A 24,949-nucleotide genomic window follows, 5' to 3' on the forward strand; every position below is an offset into this window, starting at 1 on the left:
GAGAGGTCAACTCACAAAACCTAAGACGCCTATTGGCTGTGAAAAATGGCGCCAGATAGAAAAGCGGAAGTTAAAAAAAAAAATGTGAATAAAGCAGCGCAGGACTGAAAATGCTCGCTCACCACTTTAGGAGCTTAGAGAAAAGACTGACGGATGAAAAGACAGTTCTGAGGGGGGAGAGCGGAGGAATGAAGAGGTAAAGCGGAAGGCTGAGTGCTGAGGGTAGAGGGCTGAGCAGGGACAGCAGAAGGCGGAGGGAAGAGGGCGGAGGACTGAGGGCGGAGTTCGTATGGCTGACGGCTAAGAAGGGAGGGTAGAGGACGGAGGTATGACTGCAGATTTGGAGGCTGAGTGATGGTAAAAGCACCCAATGCTGCATTCCTAAGCCATAGAGAACAGGTCTTTCGACGGAGGATGTCCTAAAATACGTTCCGTACAACTGGGTATGGTCTGTAAAAGTGATATCTGCCCCACTGTTTATATTTTCTGCACTGCTGCCCCTGACTTCTGCAACGAGACGCAAGCCAGCTGATCAGCCCTGGACTGGAATTCAATATAGGTCCTGGCATTTAATTTACACAGAGGCCCAAGCATCTCACTAAACAGGTAGACATAAAGTCCATGGCATCTGATAGCATCCCCTCTGCCATCTGCCAAAATCCACAAATTGCCATTTCGGTCCTGCAGCTGATCAGGGCTGTGGAGTTGGTACATAAATCCTTTAACTCCCACTCCGACACCAACAACTGAAAGTGTATCAAAGTTTTAAAATATTTCACTATTCATGTGATGGTAAATGACCCCTCCTGCTTCTCTTACTCTGTTTGGCTAGAGGTGGAATCATCGGGTGTCCTACTGGGGCCCAACAGAGAACCTGAAGTCCAAGGCCCCTCTCACAGCAAGTAAATGTAAATGCGACTAAATGTTTTAGGTGCATACCTCCCAACTGTCCCGTTTGTCACAGGACAGTCCTGATTTTGACAGCTCAACCCACAGTCTATAATATTCTGTAATGTCCTGACTTTCTCTTTGATCTCCTGCACTGAACAGCTAGAAAAAGATACAACTTTCTAAAACGTAATTGGCTTCTGGCAGAGAACCCTGAATACAGGGCATGTGCTCTTAGATACTTTTGTAACAATTTAAGATAAGCAAAGAAACAATTGTAACTATTTAAGATAAGCAGGTCTCTCGGGCAAACTGCAGCTTAAAGGGCAATTCACCTTCATTATCAAAACTGTAATAACACATAAAAACCACAGATATATGTTCAAACTTTCATAACCTGCCAAATTTTGTAAAACGGACATGGGAATTAAAAATTGCTCTGCGTTACACACGGCCAATCTTTTTGTCCCTCTTTCTATTACCAAAATGTTGGGAGGTATGCAGTTGGGGTGGGCGCAGGTCTTTGTGTGGGTCACAAGTTTGCTGAAATGATGGGGAAAATTCTACATTATGGGTAAAAAGTTATTTGCTTTTCGTATTTCAATACACCTTTGGTGGTATATGACCCCTCCTGCTTCTCTTACTTTCTTTGGCCAGAGTTGGAATCATCGGGTGTCCTATCGGGGCGAAATAGAGACCCTGAAATCCAGGGCACCTCTTACAGTAAATGTAGATGTGACGGGGAGGGTTATTTACTAAACATCTGAATTTATCTAATTTTTTAAGAAAAAAAACTTCGACCAAACTCCCATACCCGATTTTACCGTATTTATTATTAAAATAAGCATAATTTAATCGGCTCGGATAAAGACTAAAGATAAAATAGAGCAAAAACCCCAATGGAATGATTTTTTAAGGGGTTGTTTTCAGATTTTTGCTCGAAAAAGTTCGGATTTTTGGGTTAATTCCAGCACAGACCACCGAAACTTTAAAATAGGATAGGGACCTCTGCCATTGACTTATATACAACATGGCAGGTCTGAAATGACAGATGTTTGGATTCAGGCTTTTTGCAGCATCGGGCTTTAATAAATCTCTAAAAAAAATTTGAGTTGAAAGAAAAATTCAAGTTTTGTCCCAAAAAGACACAACCAGATAAAATTGGAGTTTAGTAAATAACCCCCTTAATGTAGTAGGTGTTATATCTAGGTCTATGCTGGCAATAAGGAGGGGCAATAAGGAGGGGCTAATGAGAACCACCCTAGTAGGGTTACCACCTTTTCACTGTGCAGGCAGGGGGCGGAGCAATGATTTTGCGGAGGTGGGTCCATGATATCAAGGGTGGGCAGTGCTGTTTTTTGGAAGATGTCTAATGTCAGGGGGCGGGCTATGGAATGGTAATCTGTAGCCGGCAATTGGTTAATTGCCGCATCATATACTTCAGAGCCATGTATGGATTTGCTAATTTGGATATCTGGCCAAGCAGATTTTACCTAGACAGCCCTTCTGGGCCTATTCATACTCTGATTATATCAGAAATCAATACTGTATTTAAAGGGGTGTTTCACCTTTAAAGTAACTTTTAGTATGTTACGGAACGACCAATTCTAAGCAACTTTTCAATTGATTTTCATTATTTATTTTTTTATAGTTTTATAGTAATTTGTCTTTTTCTTCTGATTCTTTGCAGCTTTCAAATGGGCGTCGCTGTCCCCTTCTAAGAATCAAATGCTCTGTAAGGCTACAAATGTATTGTTATTGTTACTTCTTATTACTGATCCTTCTATTCAGGCCTCTCCTATTCATATTCCGGTCTTTTATTCAAACCAATGAATGGTTGCTAGGGTCATTTGGACCCTAGTTATTTGATTGCTTAAAATGCAAATTGAAGAGCTGCAGAATAAAAAGCTAAATAACTCAAAAAACTTCAATGATAAAAAAATGTCAACAAATTGCAAATTATCTCAGAATATCACTCTCTACGTCATACTAAAAGTTATCTCAAAGGTGATCAACCCCTTTAATTTTGGTAATGTATGTATCCCAAGGAGGGGGCACAAGGCTCTGTCTCCAGGGTGAGAAAAAATTGTTAAGTCACAAAGAATAATTCTTTATTGTAAATGATGTCTTTCTATGAATAGACAATGTATCACAGTTTATTGTGCCTGAGCCCCAAAGAAATGTACCCAGCATTCCGTTTTACTGCGGATACAAGCGTCTGTCTCCAGCTATGAATCCAGCGTCTTGCTCTGTTCCATCCTGATTGGGTCCATTTTGAAACCCTCCCTTTAAAGTTTGCGGGTTGAGTTCAGGAATTATATTCAGTGAAACAGAGGGGATTATTTATTATTTATTATTTTTTCTCATTGGCCTTTTAAAGGGATAAAACACAACCTAAAACACAACCTAAACATTTTCGGGATTTATTAAACCCTGAGGGTGTTAAACGTCTGAATAAAAAAGTACTCCATCTCTGACCTGCCGAGTTCCTGTAGAAGTCACTGGGAGATGTCTCGAAGATATCCTTATCTGCGCCAGGTTTCCGAAAAAGTCGCGGTATTCGATTGTCAAATCCAAAAAAGGTGCAGTATTCGGTTGTCAAATTCGGAAAAGTTGCGGTATTTGATCGTTAAATCCGAAAAAGTCTCGGTATTCGAGCGTCAAATCTGAAAAAGTTGCGGTATTCAAGCGTCAAATCCGAAAAAGTTGTGTTATTCGAGAGTAAAATCTGCAGAAGTTGCAGTATTTTGGTGTCATATCAGAAAAAGTTGCAGTATTTGGGCGTCAAATCCAAAAAAGTTGTGGTATTCGATCGTCAAATCCGAAAAAGTTGTGGTATTCGGGCGTCAAGTCCAAAAAAGTTGTGTTATTCGAGAGTGAAATATGCAAAAGTTGCAGTATTTGGGCGTCATATCCAAAAAAGTTTCGGTATTCAAGCGTCAAATCCGAAAAAGTTGCGTTATTCCAGAGTGAAATCTGTAAAAGTTGCAGTATTTGAGCATCATATCAGGAAAGTTGCGGTATTTGAGCGTCAAGTCGGAAAAAGTTGCTGTATTCAAGCGTCAAATCCAAAAAAGTTGCGTTATTCGAGAGTGAAATCTGCAAAAGTTTCAGTATTTGGACGTCATATGCGAAAAAGTTTCGTTATTTGGGCGTCAAACCCAAAAATGTTGTGGTATTCGATCGTCAAATCTGAAAAAGTTGTGGTATTCGTGCGTCAAGTCCAAAAAAGTTGCGGTATTTGAGGTTCAAATCAAAAAAAGTTGCGGTGTACAAGCGTCAAATCCAAAAGAGTCGCGGTATTCCAGCTTCAAATCCAAAAAAGTTGCAATATTTGGGTGTCAAATCTGAAAATTTGCAGTATTCAGATTTTTTCACGATTTTAGCGAGTTTTTTCCTGCACAAGAATTTTTCTGGAAATTGTACTGATAATGGTCAGAGTAGTTATCAGAAAATTCGGATACATTTTTGGATTTTGATAAATAACCCCCACGGTGTCCTGCCAGTACTGAACCTTATAGCGTAATTTCTCCTTTAAATGTCCATAGTTTCCACCATTAACGGAAACATTCCCTATTTGGTGCTTCCAGGATTAGGGACCACGCTGTCTGTCTGACTGGGAGTAAAGAAACACTGGGAATAATATAGCGAATAGTATGACGAGCACAAGAAAGAATGCAACCAGCTTTTTCTGAAAGAGAAAGAAATAAATTATTATTATTTGTTAAATATTATTATCATGTATTTTCAAAGACGGATGCCCTTATATCCCATTACTCCACCCAAAAACTGTTTATGCACAATGAAAGAAAATATTATTCTTAGCAACTTTCTATACATTTTTTAAATTAAAGTCGTTTTTCCCCTCTGAGATAACTTTTAGAATAATGTACAGAGCGATATTCTGAGACAATTTTCCAGTTTGGAGTTTCAGCAGCTATTTGGTTGCTAGGGTCCAAATTGCCTTAGCAACCAGGGAGTAGTTTGAATGAGAGGCTGATCTATGCATCAGAGACGACCTAAATAGAAAAATAAGTTATAGAACGATAAATCTTAACAATAACACAGAGCAATTGTTTTTTCGTTTTTTTTTTTTTTTGGTTGCCGTGTTTAAGGACCCCCATTTTAAAGCTGGAATAGGAGAAGATAATTCAAAAACAATTAAAAAAATAAATAAATAATGAAGACCAATTGAAAAGTTGCTTAGAATTGGCTGTTCTTTAACATACTAAAAGTTGAACTTTTTCTTAAGGGGATAGGGATTTCCTCTATTACCTCATCAAAGCTGTCATTCCTCTGTATAGTGATGTCATTATCTGGGTTTCTAGGGTTACTAGGGGGTGTTTCCTCCTTTTTTCCTGTACACAAATACAAACAAGTGTCACATGAATGGGTTAAATATTTAGTATCAAAATTTGGGTGGGAATGTGATTGGGGAGGGAATGCATTTACAGTATGTACTAAAGGGTTTACAACAAACTAAGAATTTACTTTTTTTTTTTTGTAGGGGCACCTACTCGCAACCAGGGCTTAACTTTACCCCCCCCCCCACCAAAAAAACCGTATTCAGTAAATGTAGTTTATTGCAGTCATGTTGTATCATACTGTATCTCTACAGTCTTCTTTATCTTTTGTTATAAGGACCCAGCAAGATGATCTTCCCTGTTTGGGATTGGAGCAGAAACAGCTAAGTAGAGTAGGCACTAAAATTATCCTATAGCAGGAAAAAACCCACTGTTTATAACATCTTTTAAATCATTTTTCTGTAAAGCTATGCTGTACTGTAGGTATTCCCCTGTACTAAGCACAATTCAGCAGGAACAGTCCCCTAAGTTTTCTCATAGTCTGTACAGAGAGATCCTATAAAACTATGGCAGCATAGGTATTCCCTTGTACTATGCACAATTCAGCAGGAACAGCCCCTAAGTTTGCTCATAGTCTGTACAGAGAGATCCCATAAAACTATGGCAGCATAGGTATTCCCTTGTACTATGCACAATTCAGCAGGAACAGCCCCTAAGTTTGCTCATAGTCTGTACAGAGAGATCCCATAAAATTATGGCAGCATATGTATTCACCTGTACTAAGCACAATTCAGCAGGAACAGCCCCCTAAGTTTGCTCATAGTCTGTACAGAGAGATCGCATAAAACAATGGCAACATAGGTATTCCCCTGTACTAAGCACAATTCAGCAGGAACAGCCCCTAAGTTTGCTCATAGTCTGTACAGAGAGATCCTATAAAACTATGGCAGCATAGGTATTCCCCTGTACTAAGCACAATTCAGCAGGAACAGTCCCCTAAGTTTGCTCATAGTCTGTACAGAGAGATCCTATAAAACTATGGCAGCATAGGTATTCCCTTGTACTATGCACAATTCAGCAGGAACAGCCCCTAAGTTTGCTCATAGTCTGTACAGAGAGATCCCATAAAACTATGGCAGCATAGGTATTCCCTGTACTAAGCACAATTCAGCAGGAACAGTCCCCTAAGTTTGCTCATAGTCTGTACAGAGAGATCCCATAAAACTATGGCAGCATAGGTATCCCCTGTACTAAGCACAATTCAACAGGAGCAGTCCCCTAAATTTGCTCATAGTCTGTACAGAGAGATCCCATAAAACTATGGCAGCATAGGTATCCCCCTGTACTAAGCACAATTCAGCAGGAACAGTCCCTAAGTTTGCTCATAGTTTGTACAGAGAGATCCCATAAAATTATGACAGCATAGGTATTCCCTGTACTAAGCACAATTCAGCAGGAACAGTCCTCTAAATTTGCTCATAGTCTGTACAGAGAGATCCCATAAAATGTTGGCAGCATAGGTATTACCCTGTACTAAGAACAATTCAGCAGGAACCCTAATCCCCTAAATTGGCCAACGGAGATCAGTTGGTCTTTCAGCCTAGTGTTGCTAATTTGCTGCCCCTATTTAGCAGTGGACACCACAGATCATGGGGTTTACCTTCAATCAACTGCTTCATATGTTCCAATTTCTCCCTCATTAGAGTCACTGCGTGAATGTTATGATCACTGGCCTGTATGAGCAGATCAGGACCAGGATCCAAACAGTCTTTCTCCTGGGAGCTAATTAGGAACAGTTCCTCAGCCCACCTTCCAATGCTTTGCTGGTTCTGCAGAATCACCTTCTTTGCTTCACTGCCGCTGTCCTCTAAGTCATCTATCACCACTAAAATCTTTTTCTTTCCTGCAGATGGAAAAGATAAAGGCGTAAGGCAGTCAGAACTGCTCCTCTAACATCTTCTTGGTGGAGCTCAACAGAATTGAGCAGAGTTCCCATTAAACTCTACTGGGATCTTTAAGGAAAAGTAAACCTTAAAAATAAGTAAATATAAAATTAACGAGGGTGCTATTCTAAGCACTTTTGCAATGTACATTCATTATTTATTTTTTTTAGATTCCAAGATATTAAGGGATACATGTAATGTTAATATGAATGGATTTTGTTCCAACAGCGCCATCTGCTGGTCAGTTTCCCACCAGTCTGACCACCAAGTAGTCAAGGAAATTGTCAGGAGAAAAAAAAGAGGCTGCTCTGATGTTCTTCTGCTTAGGAATAAAAAATAGAAACTTTTCTCACAAGTTTCCTAAGCAGAAGAACATCAGAGCAGCCTCTTCCTTTCTCCTGACAACTTCCTTGACTACTTGGTGGTCAGACTGGTGGAAAAATGGCCAGCAGGTGGCGCTGTTGGAACAAAATTCTTTCATATTAACAGTACATGTATCCTTTGGTGTCTTGGTATCTTCAACAAAAAAAAATAATGAATGTAAAATGCAAAAGTACTTAGAATAGCACCCTTATTAATTTTATATTCACTTATTATTACAGTTTACTTATCCTTTAAGAAGGTCCATGCTCCCCTTGACTTTAGAAATCTGGTTCACTCTTAATTTCCCAGTGGTCATCATTAATATTCCTTTTATTTTTGGGATCATTTTCTGATTTTAACTGCTCCAGGGTTTATTTGAGCTTCCCAGGGCAGTCTTAGTCCTTGTTCTGTAAGAATTTAAAGTAGAAGTGAAGGTACACAAAAGATGGTGGGCCATAATAAAGGATCTCAAGTGCTCAACACTTTTTTTTTAAAGAAAGCCTTGGGGCAACCCATCATAACATAGATTTTAGACCTCCCTCAGTGTGTCCATTCTATCCATTGGGCTGTCTTACCTTGAACTCTAAATAGAACCTCAAGCTCCCCATCATACAGAGAATCCACCACATCAGACACGTTGATCCTTCCTCTCCTCATTGAGTGGTACAGAATGGCAAAGTCACACTGGGAAACCTCTTCTAAGAAGGTCACAAAGTTGTTATTAGAGATAACAATGGACTTCACGTCCCTCACCGTAGGGAAAGACTGAAGGACTCTCCTCAACCACTCGTACGAGCTCTGATCTTCTCTGGAGAAAACCGCCACCACCAGGGTCCTTGGCTCAGCCCCCCACATTATTCCGGACTGATCTCGACGGCAGGACGTTTTTATTCAGAAGGTGAAATGTGAAGTCTCCATGTTGCTCAGCCTCTTGTATTCATCTCACCATCTAGAAATATCCATGAGGGTGAGAGAAAACTGGAGAAGAACAAATATACGCTGTGATCTTTACAAGCTCTGTGCCAGTCAATCTTTATCGGGTTGTTATGGTTCTTATAAATGATTGATTTCATCTATGTCAGTTGATAACGCTGGCCTTGTAACCACTCCCTTTTCTACTCTAGTGCCTTTCTCTCTGACTCTTTCCAGCTTTCCAACGGGGGTCACTGACCCCATCTAAAAAAAACAAATGCTCTGCAAGGCTACAAATGTATTGTTATTGCTACTTTTTTATTATTGATCCATCCGTACCCTCTCCTATTACATACCTCCCAACTGTCCCGTTTTGAGCGGGACAGCCCCAATTTTAACAGCTCAATCCGCAGTCCCGAAATTGTTACTGAAATGCCCCAACTTTCTTTTTGATCTCCTGCACTGAACAGCCAGAAAGAGATACTAATGTACATTTCTAACTTAATTGGATTTTGGCAGAGATCCAAAAATACCTGGCAGGTGCACTTAGATCTGTGCACTTTTTTTAACAATTTAAGATAATGATGCACCAAATACAGGATTCGGTTCGGGATTCGGACCGAATTCGGCCTTTTTCAGCAGGATTTGGATTTGGCCGAATCCTTCTTCCTGGCCAAACCCAATTCTAATTTGCATATGCAAATTAGGGGCGAGGAGGGAAATCGCATGACTTTTTGTCACAAAACAAGGAAGTAAAAAATGTTTTCCCCTTCCCACCCCTAATGTGCATATGCATATCTTTGGGGATTCGGCTGAATCCAAAATAGTGGATTCGGTAAATCCCTAATTGAAGACAAGCAAAGAAACAATTGTAACAATTTAAGATAAGCAAAGAAACAATGATAACAATTTAAGGTAAGCAAAGAAACAATTGTAACAATTGAAGATAAGCAAAGAAACAATGATAACAATTTAAGATAAACAAAGAAACAATTGTAACAATTTAAGATAAGCAAAGAAACAATTGTAACAATTTAAGATAAGCAAATAAACAATTGTAACAATTGAAGATAAGCAAAGAAACAATTGTAAGAATTTAAGATAAGCAGAGAAACAATTGTAACAATTGAAGATAAGCAGGTATCTTGGGGAAACTGCAGTTTAAAGGGCAATTCACCTTATCAAAACTGTAATAACACATAAAAACCACAGAAATGTGCTCAAACTTTCATAAATTGACAAATTTTGTAAAATGAACATGGTAATTAGGGTGTGTGGTCCCAAAATGGGCGTGGTCAAAAAATGTTGCTCTTTCTATTTCTAAACTGTTGGGAGGCATGCTATTCATATTCCAAATCGATGCATGGTTGCTAGGGTAATTAGGACCCTAGCGATCAGATGGCTGACACTGCAAACTGGAGAGCTGCTGAATGAAAAGCTAAATAACTCAGAAGCCAAAAATAATAAAAAATAAAAGCCAGAATATCCCTCTCTACATCATACTAAAAATTAATTGCAAGGGGAATAACCCCTTTAACTGGACCACACACTGGGGATTTCAGGTATTGCGGATGAAGGTGGCATTAAAATTAATGTAATGTTATTTTACTATTCACAATAACTTAATCCATATGGTTAGTTATAGACACCCAGTCCCTGTGCAGAACCTGGTAGTGTAGTAGAGTTTATGGAACACTATGGAATCTCCCTTTGGCCCTCACTGTAGATTTCTGATATATATATATAGATATATAGATATATATATCTATATATATATATATATATATATATATATATATATATATATATAAAAAATAGATTTTTAATTCAATAATAAACAAGCTTTTAGCCCTGCTCTTACCTTATTTACAAGCTGAGACTTCTCACAGTCAGTGTAAAGTAAGTGATTTTGCTTTTCAGTGCCCTTATCTCTTCTTACTAAATGCCCAGAGTCAAAGTCCTGGCGTAAAGGGGCGAGGCACCTCCTGGAACTTCCTGGAATGATTGGAACCTGACCCATATCACTATATCTTCATACCACAATGTATCAGGAACAACAGTATTTAAGCAGGGCAAAATAGCCATTATTATTACTGAGACATATCCCCAGTGCTGGCAGCATAAACAGAGCAGGTTCAATGTTGTAGAGTTAAAGGGGTTGTTCACCTTCAAAAGAACTTTTAGTAGGATGTAGAGAGGGATATTCGGAGACAATTTGTAATTGGTTTTCATTTTTTATTATTTGTAGTTTTTGAGTTATTTAGCTTTTTATTCAGGAGCTCTCCAGTTTGTAATTTCAGCCATCTTGTTTCTAGGGTCCTAATTACCCTGCACTGATTTAAAATAAAGACTGGAATATCAATAGGAGAGACCTGAATAGAAACATGAGCAATAACAATAAGGGGGTTATTTACTAAACCTCTGGTCGTGCATTTTGGGTCAAAAACTCAAATTTTTCATAATTGTAAAAAATATATTTTTCGTGGGGAAAAAACCCTCAAATTTTTTGTAAAATGAACATGGTAATTCGGAGGTGTGGCCACAAAACGGGCGTGATCAAAACATTTTGCTCTTTCTATTTCCAAACTGTTGGGAGGTACAAAAATAAAAATTGGCTGAGAGAGGGACAAAGGAGATAAAGTGAAAATTAGGCAGAGGGGGGATTCAAAACTATGACTTTAAATTACCAAAAGCAGCACCCTAACCACACTTCACTACAATATGGCTATAGCTCTGTTTGTAGTGTGAAAGATACCCTGAGGCAGATGAAAAAAATAGAGATATGGGACAGATATAATATTGGTCTGAGATGGACACAGGAGATTAAGTAAAAATCGGGGAGAAAGTAAAAATGGATCTGAGAGGGAGACGTGTATTAAAGATGTACACTGTAAATGAAGTGCCGATCAGGCGCCACCTGGTGGCCGTTTGTGTAATTGCGCCTATTTTAATTTATGCTCCTCTCTTTGGAGAACGTCGGGGCATCGTGTTTCCCTGCATGTGACGCGACTAGCGCATTTATCTTGATCCGTTACAGCGCGCCAGATGTACAATTCTTTCTGGCTCCATCTGTATGATATTCATATTCCAAATCGATGCATGGTTGCTAGGGTAATTAGGACCCTAGCAACCGGATGACTGAAATCCCAAACTGGAATAAAAAGCTAAGTAACTCGAAAACCTGAAATAACAAAGAATTAAAACCAATTGCAAATTGTCTAAGAATATCACTCTCTACATTATACTAAAAGTTAATTGCAAGGTGAACAACTCCTTTAACTAGACCAAAATCGAGATTTATTATACCCACAAAAAAAAGCCAGAAACCAAAAATGAACCATCTCAGACCAATCGAGGTCATGTATAAGTCAATGGGAGAGGCACCTGCCTCAATTTGACGTTTTTGTGGTCTGCGCTGGGTTTTTCCCAGAAATCAGACTTTTTTAGACAAAAAAAATGAGGAAAGAGTCAGAAGAATAAAGACGGATAATTAAAAAAACTATAAAAAATAATGAAGACCAACTGAAAAGTTGCTTAGAACTGTCCATCCTATAACATACTAAGGGGGTTATTTACTAAACTACAAATGCAAAAATCACGAAAAATTTGTGTTTATATGTTTATATGTTTTTCGGACTTTTAAAAAATCACTAGTTTTTGGGAATTTATTAAACCCTGAGGATGAAAAAGTCAGAATCTGAAAATCCGGCATCTCAGACCTGTCGAGGTGAGAGAAGTCCCAAAAATGTTTTGATGTGCACTGGGTTTCCTGCAATATACTGAAGTTTTCAGGTGAAAAATCTGAAAAAATTGTGAAAATCTGACTTTTTCCCGCAAATTTTCGGGAAAATGTAATAATAAATAAGCGTAAAAAACCTGAGAGGATTTGATTGGAGTTTGTAGCAGAAAATATTGAGATAAATTCAGACTTTGATAATTAACCCCCTGAAAGTTAACCTTAAAGGTGAACCCGAAGCTGTGTTACCATTTCTGACCGTTGGGGGTCGGCACAGAATCCCACGTAGGTGTAAAATACCAACCTGTAGAATGTAATTACCTATATTGATTTATTCATTCATTGTGGTTATTATTATGATTTGCATACTTTATTAACAGAGTGCCAAAAATATAGACTATAGAATATATATATATATATATATATATATATATATATATATATATATATATATATACTGTATATATATATATATATATATATATATATATATATATATATATATATATATATATATATATATATATATATATATAGAATATAGTTGCTTCACTTTACCAAAGTTGTGGTTTAAAGAGGCTCATTGAATCTTACAATGTTTTTATAGGTCGATTAACAGCAGCGAATCAGATTATTGCTTTAAAAAAGGTCACCAGTACATGCTACCTGCTGATTGGCTGCAATTAAACTTGGTAGAAAATGTGCGCTTTGACTACTGTCTGCAAAATAAAGCTATATAATGGAAAACAGAGTCCCATTTTCACTCCTGTAAATGTAATTCCTAAGCAGCCACCCTGTCTTTGCTCCATTTTATGTCCAAACGTATTAACCCCATGGTGCCTCTATTCAGTCTGTTAGCTCCTGATTTCTCTATCCTATTGTTACAGCTGTGACCTTAGTGTCTTGTCTAGGGCTAATTCTAGGGATGCACCGAATCCACTATTTTGGATTCGACCCAACCCCTGAATCCTTTGTGAAAGATTCAGCCGAATACCGAACTGAAGGGGAAAACATTTTTTACTTCCTTGTTTTGTGACGAAAATTCACGCAATTTTCCGAATCCGAATCCTGCTGAAAAAGGCAGAATCCTGGCCAAATCCTGAACCGAATCCTGGATTTGGTGCATCCCAAGTTAATTCATCATCAAATTTTCTGCAGATATCTCATCATCATGTGTGGGGTTACTGCAATGCTCTAAATTAATATTTTGAATACTTTTTCAGTTACAGGATATTACTGGAACTTGAGGGTTAAAGGAACAGTTCAGTGTAAAAATAAAAACTGGGTAAATAGATAGGCTGCGCAAAATAAAAAATGTCTCTAATATAGTTAGTTAGCCAAAAATGTAATGTATAAAGGCTGGAGTGACTGGATGTGTAACATAATAGCCAGAACACTACTTCCTACTTTTCAGCTCTCTAACTCTGAGTTAGTCAGTGACTATAAGGGGGGTCACATGGTACATATCTGTTCAGTGAGTTTGTAATTGATCCTCAGCATTCAGCTCAGATTCAAAAGCAACAGATATGACCCATGTGGCCTCCCTTCAAATCTCTGTTTGGTTACTGACACCAATCAGTGGAAAGCAAGAGAGCTGCAAAGCAGGAAGTAGTGTTCTGGCTATTATGTTAGACATCCAGTCACTCCAGCCTTTATACATTACATTTTTGCCTAACTAACTATATTAGAAATATTTTTTATTCTGCACAGACTATTTATTTACCCAGTTTTTATTTTTACACTGAACAATTCCTTTAAGGGGGTGTTTGACGTTCAAACAAATAGTTGTTTTCAGACAGATCACCAGAAATAATTACTTTTTCCAATGACTTTCTATTTTCTATGTGTGACTGTTTTTCTAATATTGAAGTGTCAAGTGTCTTTTTTCACCTTTTGAAGCAGCTCTGGGAGGGGGGGGTCGCCGACCCTGTAAACTGTTCTAAATGGATACATTTAGTTGACACATTTCTTATCTTTGTCCCTGCTAAACAGAATCTCTGGGTTTCATTACAGGCAGCTGTTAGAATTGATACAATTGTTGCTAATACTCCAGAGATGCTGCTGAGAAATGGATCAACTCAATGTTGCAAAATTGGAACAGATCAGAATCTGCACCTGAATTACTGAACTGCCAGACTCAAACACCAGAGACGTTAAACTTTAACCTTAGATTTTGGAAAAACATTAAAAAATAAATAATGGAAAATAATTGAAAAGAGTCTTTATTTCTGGGGAACAATCTGAAAACAATTGAATTGAAAAAAGTGTTTGGAAGGTGAACAATTCCTTTAATGCTTTGCTTTGAATTCATTATCTGTATTGACCTTACTGGCATGTCTGTACCCCCTTGCCAAATTTTCCCCTCAGTGAAAAGTAAAAATTTAACAATGTATGGTTTAGTATAAATACAAAACCAAAGAGAAAAGTCGATTCTTTCGGTTAGCTTCCCCAGATTCAAAAAACACCCTACATCTACATATATGCCTCTTACCATCGCAACAATGTTGTAATTCTGAAGGAAAAACATTGCATTGTGGGGGAAAAAACATGGTGATTGCACATGAAATTGCACTTTCCATGTACACGTGCCCTTTAGCTGTTTGTATATCTTTACTCTCCAAGCTCCATGCCAGCATATCATTAGTGATGGGCGAATTTATTCGCCAGGCGCGAATTTGTGGCGAATTCCCGCGATTCGCCGCCGGCGAATACATTTGTGAAACCACTGCGAAAATTTGCCCGCGTAAAATAAAAATGGACGCCAGCGTCCAAAAACGAGATGCTAACGCTGTTTCGCAAATTTTTCGCCATTTTGCAGGAAATTCACAAATTTTTCGGCGAAACGCCCAAAATTCGCCCATCACTACATATCATCCCTTTAATGTCCACTATATCTTCACCACTTTTCAAACTCAGCCCACCTCAGTGCCACCAAGTTTTGACTTGGAGATATTGAAGTTTAAAGAAGAACTAAACCCCCCATTGTGATAACTCTCCACTGGCCCCCTCCGCTGGCCCCCCTCCCTGCCTCCCCCTCTATTAACCCTGAATTCTGACCCCTCTAGAAATAGCAACCGCACATGCAGAGTGAGCGCAGTGGAGCTTACGGGCGCGATCTTCTTCTCTTTGGTAATCTTCGTGAAGTGAGTGGCGTATTGGCGCATGCGCAGTTGGAGCAATCTTCTGGTTCAAAAAAACTGTTCATGCGCCGAATGAGACAGAAATTGCCGAAGGGGAGGAAGAAGACATGAAGATTACCGAAGAGAAGAAGATGGTGCACGTGAGCTCCACTGCACTCACTCTGCATGTGCGGTCGCTATTTCTAGAGGGGTCAGAATTTAGGGGTAAGACTTACGGGGGGAGGCAGGGAGGGGGTCCAGTGGGGACTTATCACAATGAAACAGCTGATTCCTCAATCAATATGGGATAGGCATCCCATAGAAGGCACCAAACTTTTGGGGGATATTTATTAAAGTCTGAATAGTAAAATCATGAAAAATTAAAAAAAAATTTCACTAGAAAACTCAAATTTTTAGAGGAAAAAACCCCGCAAATTTTTCGAGATTTCTTATACCCGGATGTTGCAAAAAGCCTGTATAAGTCAATGGGAGAGGCACCTATCCCAAATTGAAGTTATCAGGGTCTTCGGTGGGTTTAGCCCAAAAAGTTAATTTTTTCTGAGTTTCTGTGCAAAAACTCTAAAAAAAATTACCAAATTTGGTAAAAAGAAAAAGGAAAAAATTCGACAAATTCTGGTTTTCACTCAATTTTATCAAGTTTTTCCACAATCCTATAAATTAGTTATTTTATTAATAAATAATGTCAAATCGAGCATGGAAGTTTGGTCATAGTTTTTTTAATACAATATGAGATAAATTTGCATTTCAGTAAAAGCATTACGACCATTTTGAGTAAGATCATGGATGAATGATTATTTCCCCAGATTTTGGCTGGATCACTGATCCTACAGTATAATGTTTTAATTCAGTATATCCACAACTTGGTTATGAGCTTAAGGAACCAGAAGTTTGACCTCAAATGGGACTTGAACACAATAACGCTGAAAAGCACTTTGGTTATGCTTAATTTTGAATAATTTAGAACCATTTTATAATGAGTCCATGTTGAAATTGTTCCTCAGGGGAGGTCTGTTGTATTTGGTTTTCCAAAGTTTTTGTGCGTATGTATTCCATGTTGCAAGGCTGGATATCCTAGATGTTATCATCAAAACTAAGTGAAACCATAACAAGTTGCCAAAGAGAAATGTATTTCTGAGATTGGACACAGTATTGAGTTTAGTCAAAACAATAATTCCATGCTTCGGCAGTTTTATTGAGGCAGTATCTCCGGAAAAGGGTATTTCATTTTGTTTTTCCAAGGCAATTTTCCATTTCATTGGATAAAATCAAATATGGACATAGTGGACAGTTGATGGTGGCAGAGTCCTCTTATGAAGGAAAGGAGAGATTCTTAACATTTGGTCATGGTTGTATCTCTAGGAACACCGCATTTTATGGATTTTGTTGCCCAAAAACATTATTTAATTGGTCTTTAAAGTGAAAGTTTTTGTACGTTGGCCACATTGTTCATTTCCGTAAAAGATTATTTCCACCGTGAATGGAGACATCACTTCTCCTTAAATGATTTGTGGTTCAGCTTGAAACATCTGTATTTAGGAGTGGGCGTAAATGGAAATTGGAAACACTATAGCAAATATGATGACAACCGCAAGAAGGAGCGCCATGATCTTTTTCTGCAAGAGAAGAAAACAAATGTATGGGTGGCAGGTCATTTCAATTCATTTATTATGATGCTCACATATATATATATGCTCAGGATAGACAAACTATTCTTTGATATTATGTCTGTCCAAGAAATCATCCAAGTCCCTCTTATAGTCACTTACTAAATCAGCATCACAACATCACCCGGCAGTGCATTCCACAACCTCACTGTCCTGACTGTGAAGAACCCCCCACGTTGCTTCAGATGAAAGTTCTTTTCTTCTAGTCTGAAGGGATGGCCAGGGCCAGACTAGGGGTAGGCAGAAGAGGCACGTGCCTAAGGTGCAAAGCTTTGGGGGGCGCCAGGCACTTACCTCACATGGAGCCTACCCCTAGTCCAGCAAGCATTTCCCCAGTGAAAAGGGCCAAGTTGGTAGTCAACGTGCACCCTCAGCCTGTTGCGCATGTGACCCTCTGTAGCTCCACAAGCCCACGGTTGCTCACACCACAGCTGGGGGCAAAGTGGCTGGCTGGGTTGCCTGGGGCACTCGGACGGCCTGGCCCAGCACTGGTGGTGGCCTTTGGTGTGGTGATCCTCTTTATGGGTAAAAAAATGTCCTCTGCTATTTGTCTATAATGTCCTCTAATGTACTTGTAATGTGTAATCATGTCCCCTCACAAGTGTCTCCATAGAAAACAACCCCAATCTTGACAGCCACCCATCATAATTTAAGTCTTCCACCCTTCTAACCAGTTTAGTTGCACTTAGTCTCTGCACTCTCTCCAGCTCATTTATATCCCTCGTAAGGACTGGAGTCCAAAACTGCACTGATAGATCACTGCATAAATTGCCAATCTCTTGATTACAGATCCCAGGGAAGAATAAGACCAATTAATTGTTGCAGTAGTTCAGTAGAATGCAATTAAATGCAGCTCCCTGCAAACTGAAACTGAAACTTTCAGCATGGAAAAAACTCATATCCAAAAATCCTAAAGTCGGGATGCCAACCTGTGTCTGAAGAGATAGAGGTGCAACTTGGCCACGCCTACCCACCCAAGCTCCACCCACATTCCACCCCTGCTGTGCTCCCTGCTCCGCTGCTTAGGACAGATCTTAGAGGATTTTGGGTGATCAGGGCTGGAACTAGGGGTAGGCAGAAGAGGCACATACTTAAGGTGTAGCAAAATGGGGCTGCCAAACACGTACCTCTTCTGTTCAGGACCCTTGTTACCCCACTGCCTCTCCTCCCCTGGGGCTGAACATGGGCGGAGTCTGGACAGAATATGGGTGGAGTTGGGGTGGGGCATAGGCAGGGCTGGAAGTGGGCAGGAAGATGGGGATGAATTGACAGGTGTAAATTGTCAGGATTAGGCAAAAAATATTCACAGGGGCTAACCTTCAGCACTATGTAAAATGAAAACGGTATTAATAAAGGAGGCAGCCTCAGATTTAAGAGCTTGTTTGAAAGTACAAGAAGATAAACATAGTAACCATTATTACCGTACAGACTGGGGAAGGATGACTGTCCACATGAGCAAAATCTTGTGTTCCTGAAAAAAAAGAAGAAATATGAAACAATAGTCAATAACTCCAAACAATATGTGTTTTTTTCTACAAACAGTAGTAGATACAAAAGCAGCTACTGGTCCTGGGTGGTGAAATAATATAGCAGATGTCAGTTTCTCTCCAGCTGGAATCTACTACATTGTTTCATAAGCCAGAACTAGCAATGCAGAAAATATAAACAGCCTGATGGATCCTGCTTCCAATATCAATTATACTGTATATATAAATATATATATATAAGCCACAGCATGGCTTATCTGATATGAGGTGCTGTCTGTTACGAAAATCTATAAATATATATATATATATATATATATAACAAAAAAAGTCTTGTGATGAAAAAAAGAGCATGTTTATTCAACGTTTCGGCTCTTAGACTCGAGCCGTCATTAACAAATGTTAAAAATTGTTCATGTATAGTGGAAAGTTGCTTAGAATTACATGATGCTAATATCTTTTGGGTGGAGGTCCTCTCTTTCAGTTTCTGCTGGCCAATTAATGACCATTTGAGCAAATCATTTTTCATTTCCATTTTACCAGGTATGGGTTCTGTTATCCAGAATGCTCAGCACCTGGGGTTTTCCGAATGTTTGTATCTTCATACCTTAAGTCTACTAAAAAATCATATAAACATTAAATAAACCCAATAGGCTGGTTTTGCCTCCAATAAGGATTAATTATATCTTAGTTGGGATCAAATACAGGTATGGGACCTGTTAGCCAGAATGCTCAGGACCTGGGGTTTTTCGGATAATAGATCTTTCCGTAATTTGCGTCTTCATGCCTTAAGTCTACTGGAAATTCATTTAAACATGAAATAAACCCAATAGGCTGGTTCTGCTCCCAATAAGAATTAATTATATCTTAGTACAAGCTACTGTTTTATTATTACAGACTAAAGGAAATAATTTTTAAAAAATTGGATTATTTGAATAAAATGGAGCCTATGGGAGATGGCCTTCCGTGCTTTCTGGATAACAGGTTTCCGGATAATGGATCCCATACCTGTAGTAAATGAGTGAATTTTACATATTGATATCACTGCATCGATGAGAGGTTGAGAAGTACCAAGTGATAATATCAGATACAAGGGGGGCAGCTACTCACCCTGGATCAGCCGTTGCAAATCTCCCAGTTTTTCTTGCACTGAACTGGCTGCGTTTGTGTTCTGGTAGTGTTCAGCCCACGGACGAATTCGAAAGCTTTGATTTAGAGAGTTTTTCTCTTCGTTTGAAAACAGGAACAGGCCATTGGCCCATTTATTAATGTTGGGTTGTTGGGTGAGGATCCTGGTCTTCATATCAAAACTGCTGTCCTCCACATCATCAATCACAACAAGGACCTTATTCTTTCCTAAACACAAGGCAAGAGATGGGCCGTGATAGTCACCACAAATCCTGCTGTATAGATTGTGGTTTCCATAATAGCTCACAGCCCGAAAGTTAAGTAGTTCATCAGTCCGGCACATGTTATATGAAAGAATGTATACATTTCTATTTAACTGAGATTTCCCTCACTTGTACAACTTGGTCTGCTGCCTTGTGCCTTTATATGGTCACAGAACCCCCTGGTGACTTCTAATATCTTTATCATTTACAGTAGGGGGTACATTATCCCTTATAATACATGAGTGATACTCAAAGTTCCTGTATAACTCAGCCTGCAGCCTTGTGCCTTTATATGGTCACAGAACCCCTCAGTGACTTCTAATATCCTTATCATTTACAGTAGGGGCTACATTATCCCTATAATACATGAGTGATACTCAGAGTTCCCTGTATAACTCAGCCTGCAGCCTTGTGCCTTTATATGGTCACAGAACAACCCCTCAATGACTTCTAATATCCTTATCATTTACAGTAGGGGGTACATTACCCCTTATAATACATGAGTGATACTCAGAGTTCCCTGTATAACTCAGCCTGCAGCCTTGTGCCTTTATATGGTCACAGAACAACCCCTCAGTGACTTCTAATATCCTTATCATTTACAGTAGGGGGTACATTATCCCTTATAATACATGAGTGATACTCAGAGTTCCCTGTATATCTCAACCTGCAGCCTTGTGCCTTTATATGGTCACGGAACAACCCCTCAGTGACTTCTAATATCCTTATCATTTACAGTAGGGGGTACATTATCCCTTATAATACATGAGTGATACTCAGAGTTCCCTGTATAACTCAGCCTGCAGCCTTGTGCCTTTATATGGTCACAGAACCCCTCAGTGACTTCTAATATCCTTATCATTTACAGTAGGGGGTACATTATCCCTTATAATACATGAGTGATACTCAGAGTTCCCTGTATAACTCAGCCTGCAGCCTTGTGCCTTTATATGGTCACAGAACAACCCCTCAGTGACTTCTAATATCCTTATCATTTACAGTAGGGGCTACATCATATTCCTTCGGCTAATTTTTCATAATATCCAGTTTACAATAGGTTTTGAATATGACAAGGCTCATACAGTTGTTAGCATGTTCCACTGTATTTACTCGTTGCGTCACTACTACACAAGAATGTTGCAGAATATATACTCCCTTACCATATATAGTATACAAATACTCTAGTTCTGTGTCGTATAAGGAGTGCTGTACATCACACACGTTAATCTTCCCCCTGTTGTTTGAGTGATAGAGAATAGCGAATGTGCACTTAGAGACTTCTTCGCTGAACTGGACAAACCGGTCGTTGTGAATGAAGACGGTACGGACGTCCTTCACTGCGGGGAAAGCCGAGAGGGTCCTGCTCAGCCAGTCGTACAATGTCTGATCTTGCCTTGTGAAAATCCCGATCAGGTGCTTCTGGGTCACCATTTCGGCTTTTCCTTTAGAAGAATCTGGAAACAGATGAAGACTTTGTATACTGAATTAAACAGGGACATCAGTTATAGATGGATATGAAATATTGGACCGGGCTCTGTCATTCCTACCAAATGCTAGGGTTATGAGATTAGGTTTTTTTTCATGAAACATTTGGGGGTTATTTTTTTTTTTTTCAATTTTTTTAGTTAACAAAAAGTCCAGCCAAACTAGAATCCATGATTTACCCTTATTTATCAATAAAAAAACACAAAGAAATCATACTGGCAAAACCCGCAACTTTTCCCTGTCTCACCAAAAATCAGGATTTTTTCATATTTGATGCCTGAAAAGTCTGAATTTTTCGTGAAATCAGCGGAAAAGCCTGTTTGGATTATGGTACGAAACCCAGCGCAGACAATAATATCAAATAATAGCAAATAGGACCTCTGCCATTGACTTCGCTGTTTTGTGAATATCACCGGAAATTTCCAAAAGCGAAACGGGACAAATTTGCCCATCACTAATCTTTATGCCTCTCTAAGTGCTCCTCGTGAAATTCCCTGTTGTTTAATGACTTTCCCAAGTCAAACTGTGACCCCTTATTTATTCTTCTCATTCAGCCCCAGGGGATGTCCAGTACGTTGGACAAAGTGGACAGAAATAAAGAACAATATATATATATATATGGAAGGCATCAGGTATGGGTTTAGCAAATGCTACTTTTTTCTTCTTCTCTCTTTTGTTTCCAGCTTCTGCAGTTTGTACAACCCTCCCCGCACATTCACAGGGGGGATTAGGGAACCATTAAATGTTGACTACTCCAGTACGAGTCAATTCTATTCACAAGATGCCAAGTGAAGAAAAGCGTGGGGCTTCATGAAAGCTGATTATGCTAAAGCCGAACCCAAAGGGCTTAAAATGTAACTAAAAATAAGTTGCTAGCTCAGAAATCACTTACAGGCACATGTGAAATAGTTTCAGAGTTGTTTGTAAATATAATGGCTATTGAAGTCGGTGTGTGTAGCAGGATCAACAGAAGGGTAAAAGAGAATGTACAGTAAGACATTGTAGGAACTGGAGTTTTGGTTGCCTTGTGTGTAACACCAGTAGTACAGAAAGGGACAAACAACTTGTACAAATAATTTTAAAGGAAAAATTAAAGGAAAGCTAAATTTATTAAGGGGGTTGCCAATATGCCAATGAGTCTACTCAAGGGGGGAATCCTGTACCAGTCCTATTGGGTAGACCCATTCCAGACCAAGACCTGCTGAATTACAAGCTGATCCCCATCCCCAACCCAGCTCCGGCGCCGGGTAAACCAGATGCGGTACCCACAGGTACCCGGCCTGATGCAGGACTCTAAAGTTGGCCATTGTTGTTCTAGAAATTATATCTGGGTCACGGCACCAAAATGTTGTGTGTTAGAGATGTTATCTGTATAGTGTGTGAAATGTAGTTTCCTGCAATTTACCACAACAGCCATACACTATACGATCCACTAGTTTGGCAAGGTTGCCAAACAAACTGATCTTTCCCCGATATACCCACCAAAGGCAGGGCAATATGGGCTAATCCAATCATTTAGCCCTAGGGACAATGATGGCAATAGGCGCCGACGGGATGAGGACCACTTCAGCTAGCCAATGTGGTCCTCGGGGGATAATCAAAACCAGTGCAAGAAGGATGAAAGGTTTAGGGCACACTAGGAAACAACATGTAGATTAGACCAAAAATTTTTAGTTAAAAAGTAGAAAAATCTTTATTTAAACAATCATCTTAAGCCTTACACGTTTCGTGTCCCTCAGACACTTAATCATAGGCTTAAAAGGTATCAAACCAGCCCGATCAATATCTAGCTGATTTTTGGCCAGATATAAGTCGGGGAGGCCACATCGGAATGGAATGAAAGCTTTAGGGCACACTAGGAAGCCACATGTAGATCAGACCAAAAGGTGTTGGTTAAAAAGTAAAAAAAAATCTTTAATTAAACAATCGTCTCAAGCCTTACGCGTTTCGTGTCCCTTAGACACCTGAATCATAGGCTTAAAAGGTATCAAACATGCCAGATCAATATCTGGCTGCTTTTAGCCAGATATCAGTCGGGGAGGCCCCGTCTGAATGGAATGAAAGGTTTAGGGCACACATGTAGATCAGACCAAAAGTTGTATGTATTTATGTATAACTTTATTTGTAAAGCGCTGTTAAGGAGCCGCAGCGCTGCACAGTGCATAAAAGTACAATATATATAAAAGTATACTCAGGGAAGACAAAACACATAATAAATATATACAGAATCATATCAGGACAAGAAGCTTAAGTGCTATGTGGTAAGAGACGTGGTGTAAAAGGATGTCCCTGCCCCGTAGAGCTTACAGTCTAACTGAAAAAGTTGTTTAAAAAGTAGAAAAATCTTTATTTAAACAATCATCTCAAGCCTTATGCATTTTGTGTCCCTGAGACACCTGAATCATAGGCTTTAAAGGAATCAAACCAGCACGATCAATATCTGCCCAATTGTTGGCCAGATATCAGTCAGAGAGGCCCCGTTGGAACGGCCTATACGTGGGTCGATAAGCTGCCGAATCGGTCTAAAGGACCCTAATTGGCATCTTAAATCTGCCCATAGATGGCCACCTTAACTCAAGGGATGACTGCAAGTACCAGGCAAGTTGGTGGCATGGTACTACAATTGAAAGTTTCTTGGCTGCAGCATTTTTTTCAGAAGAGGTACCAGGAGAACATATCCAATAAATTGAATTTTCCCCTTTAATGAAGACCCTGTAAAGCGATTTGTTAAAAAACATTTTATTTTTTTCTTATCAATGTTTTGACTTTAATCTGAATTTATTCAGTTCACGGGCTTGTTCCCCATATTTGCCTGTGGCGTTGGCTGGGCTCGATGGCCTGTAAACACTGAGTGTAATAATCTTCTTGTGGGTGCAGATTCAGAATGGAATGAATGGGAGGGCGGGGGAAGACATTCCATTCTATCTATTTTTGACTTCTCTCGGTTATATAGTTTTTAACCCTTTACTGCACTTCCCTTTGTTATAATGTTTAATAGCTGACCCAAAAACATTAGAATCTTATGATCTTTATGATCATCTCTGTTTTAAGCCAGAGATATACTGGCAAATGGCCTATTATGCAGTTGCTCTGTGAAGCTTCTCAGGAAGGGTGACCATGATAAGCTTTACTTAAGTTATCTTGCTTGACAAGCCAAACCTGGAAGGGTATCTTGGGATAGCATCATTTCCTTATGGATATGCTCTTGGCATAGGGTTCATCTCAACTGACACTTTCAGTGACTTTCCAATGAAGATTAAATGCCTACCATCTGGACCCAACCTAAAGGTGCCACAAAATTAGAGTTACAATACCAATTACATACTCAAGAGGCAACATCCACACGCACACTGTATATATGGTTTGTTTCAGGGCAATACATGTAGGGTCATTGCTCTCAATACAATGTGTATGGCTAAGCAAGCAGGCAGAATACAGAATTACCTTGCTGAAGGTGTTGCCTTTCAGTTGTCCCTCTGCTCCGGGCTCTTGCTTCAAGGATAGTCAGTTCTGTAGTCCTTGAGTATCTAGGAGAATGTAATGTCTGTCTTCCGTCTGCAGAGTGGAGGATGTTCCTTGCCCGAGCACACAGATCTATGCACTAAAAGTGAGTGTGTAGGTGTAACAAAAAAAAAAAGG

The 24,949-nt window shown here is 39.3% G+C and overlaps 2 protein-coding genes across 2 annotated transcripts; both read right to left on the bottom strand.

The window, feature by feature from the left end:
• Positions 1 to 3,671: 3,671 nt before the first annotated feature.
• LOC121398270 lies at positions 3,672 to 10,350 on the bottom strand. Its single transcript, XM_041577244.1, has 5 exons — positions 10,272 to 10,350; positions 8,074 to 8,476; positions 6,853 to 7,095; positions 5,164 to 5,246; positions 3,672 to 4,579 (listed from the first exon to the last, which is right to left on the bottom strand). The coding sequence occupies exons 2-5, from the start codon at positions 8,351 to 8,353 to the stop codon at positions 4,481 to 4,483; spliced, it is 705 nt and encodes a 234-aa protein (XP_041433178.1). The 5' UTR covers positions 8,354 to 8,476; positions 10,272 to 10,350; the 3' UTR covers positions 3,672 to 4,480.
• Positions 10,351 to 15,982: 5,632 nt separating this feature from the next.
• Positions 15,983 to 24,917, bottom strand: LOC108701746. Its single transcript, XM_018236770.2, has 5 exons — positions 24,755 to 24,917; positions 20,986 to 21,279; positions 19,545 to 19,790; positions 18,372 to 18,421; positions 15,983 to 16,899 (listed from the first exon to the last, which is right to left on the bottom strand). The coding sequence occupies exons 2-5, from the start codon at positions 21,254 to 21,256 to the stop codon at positions 16,819 to 16,821; spliced, it is 648 nt and encodes a 215-aa protein (XP_018092259.1). The 5' UTR covers positions 21,257 to 21,279; positions 24,755 to 24,917; the 3' UTR covers positions 15,983 to 16,818.
• Positions 24,918 to 24,949: the final 32 nt, after the last annotated feature.

The sequence above is a fragment of the Xenopus laevis genome, chromosome 9_10L (assembly GCF_017654675.1).
Source record: "Xenopus laevis strain J_2021 chromosome 9_10L, Xenopus_laevis_v10.1, whole genome shotgun sequence".
Lineage (NCBI taxonomy): Eukaryota > Metazoa > Chordata > Amphibia > Anura > Pipidae > Xenopus > Xenopus laevis.